The following is a 1,188-nucleotide window of genomic DNA, read 5'->3' as shown; positions in this document are numbered from 1 at the left end:
TTTTTTTTTTTTTTTTTTTTAATTTCCACCTTCTCCCGTGTCATCGCTGGCAAGACCCGAGGAGCTGGCAGAGTTAAAGCCTCCCCCGCTTTAGCACCCTCACTCGCACGGCGTTAAATCGCGACAGCAATCCCGAGGCGCTCTGCCACCACCGCCACTCCCGCAGCCCTGGGACCAGTCAGCCCGGGGGGGTTTTCCAACCGAGGAGACGAAGTTGGGGGGGGAAAAGGGGGGGAAACGGGGACGGGACACCGAGTCAATGGCGAGATTTCTGCTCTCAGCCCCGCAACAGCCGTCACACGCACACATACACACAACAACAACAGGAAAAAAAAAAAAAAAAAAAGAGATGAGATTCTTATCCAACGCTTTCTAGGCACCTTCTCTCCCCACCCGGCCTTTGCCCACGCGTGGGAGCACGGCGGGGCAGGAGGAGGATGCGAGCACGTCCTGCGGAGTTTGCTGGAGTGACTGGGGCGGGGGTGGACGGGTTTCGGCCATTCTTTTTTTTGTTTTGTTTTGTTTAAGTTGCAGTTGCCGGGTGGGGTTTTTTTGTTTTCCTTTCAGCCTTGGGAGAGCCCCAGCCACCCTGCACCCCGTCGGAGCCTGCGAAAGGCAGCGCCGGCTTCTGCAGATGGCAGACCCGGGAGCTCCGGAGCGGCGGCGGCGGCGGCAGCCGGTGCTCGGCCGCGTAATTAACCCCAGAGCCTCGACACCTTCCCCGCCGCCGGGGGGGCTGGCGGCGCCCCTGAAGTCCATTACCCCCGCAGTCCCACTTACTTGGATCGATCTGCGGTTTCTCTCCGTTTGCCTCACTTTCTCCATTGCTTTCAGAGAATGCGCCTTCGTGGCTTTGCTTATCCCTATCAACTGGAGGAGAACCACAAGCATAATCAGAGAGAGACAAAGTGTGAGTGTCAAACGTGGTACAGTCAGCCCTCCTGGCCGCCAGCGGTTCAGGTTTAATGCCGTAATGCCTGCCGGTAGGTAACCCGGGGAAAGACAAGGAGCCCGGCACAGGCTCAAGCCACGAACGCATGTACCTGCCGTCGGGCGGTGCCTGGTGGTGCGCGTAGGGGTGATGGTAGACGGCGGGGACGCCGCTGGCGCCGGCGGGGTGCGCGGGGCTCCAGGGGGGGCCGAAGACGGGCGCCTTGGGCTGGAAGCTGCAGGGGGCCAGCTCGGGGT

The 1,188-nt window shown here is 60.5% G+C and overlaps 1 protein-coding gene across 1 annotated transcript in view; it reads right to left on the bottom strand.

Annotated features, from left to right (window-relative positions):
• HOXA9 (homeobox A9) overlaps positions 1–1,188 on the bottom strand; it is a 5,932-nt gene that overhangs the window by 887 nt on the left and 3,857 nt on the right. The window contains 1 exon segment of the mRNA XM_014937797.1: positions 781–1,188. This exon segment is cut by the window's right edge and continues 25 nt beyond it. Within this exon segment, the coding sequence (XP_014793283.1) occupies positions 781–1,188 (408 nt within the window).

This window comes from Calidris pugnax, unplaced genomic scaffold, assembly GCF_001431845.1.
Source record: "Calidris pugnax isolate Ruff unplaced genomic scaffold, ASM143184v1 scaffold11, whole genome shotgun sequence".
NCBI classification, from domain to species: Eukaryota; Metazoa; Chordata; class Aves; order Charadriiformes; family Scolopacidae; genus Calidris; species Calidris pugnax.
The sequence above is the reverse complement of the archived record's forward strand: the minus strand, read 5'-3'. Positions and strand labels throughout refer to the sequence as shown.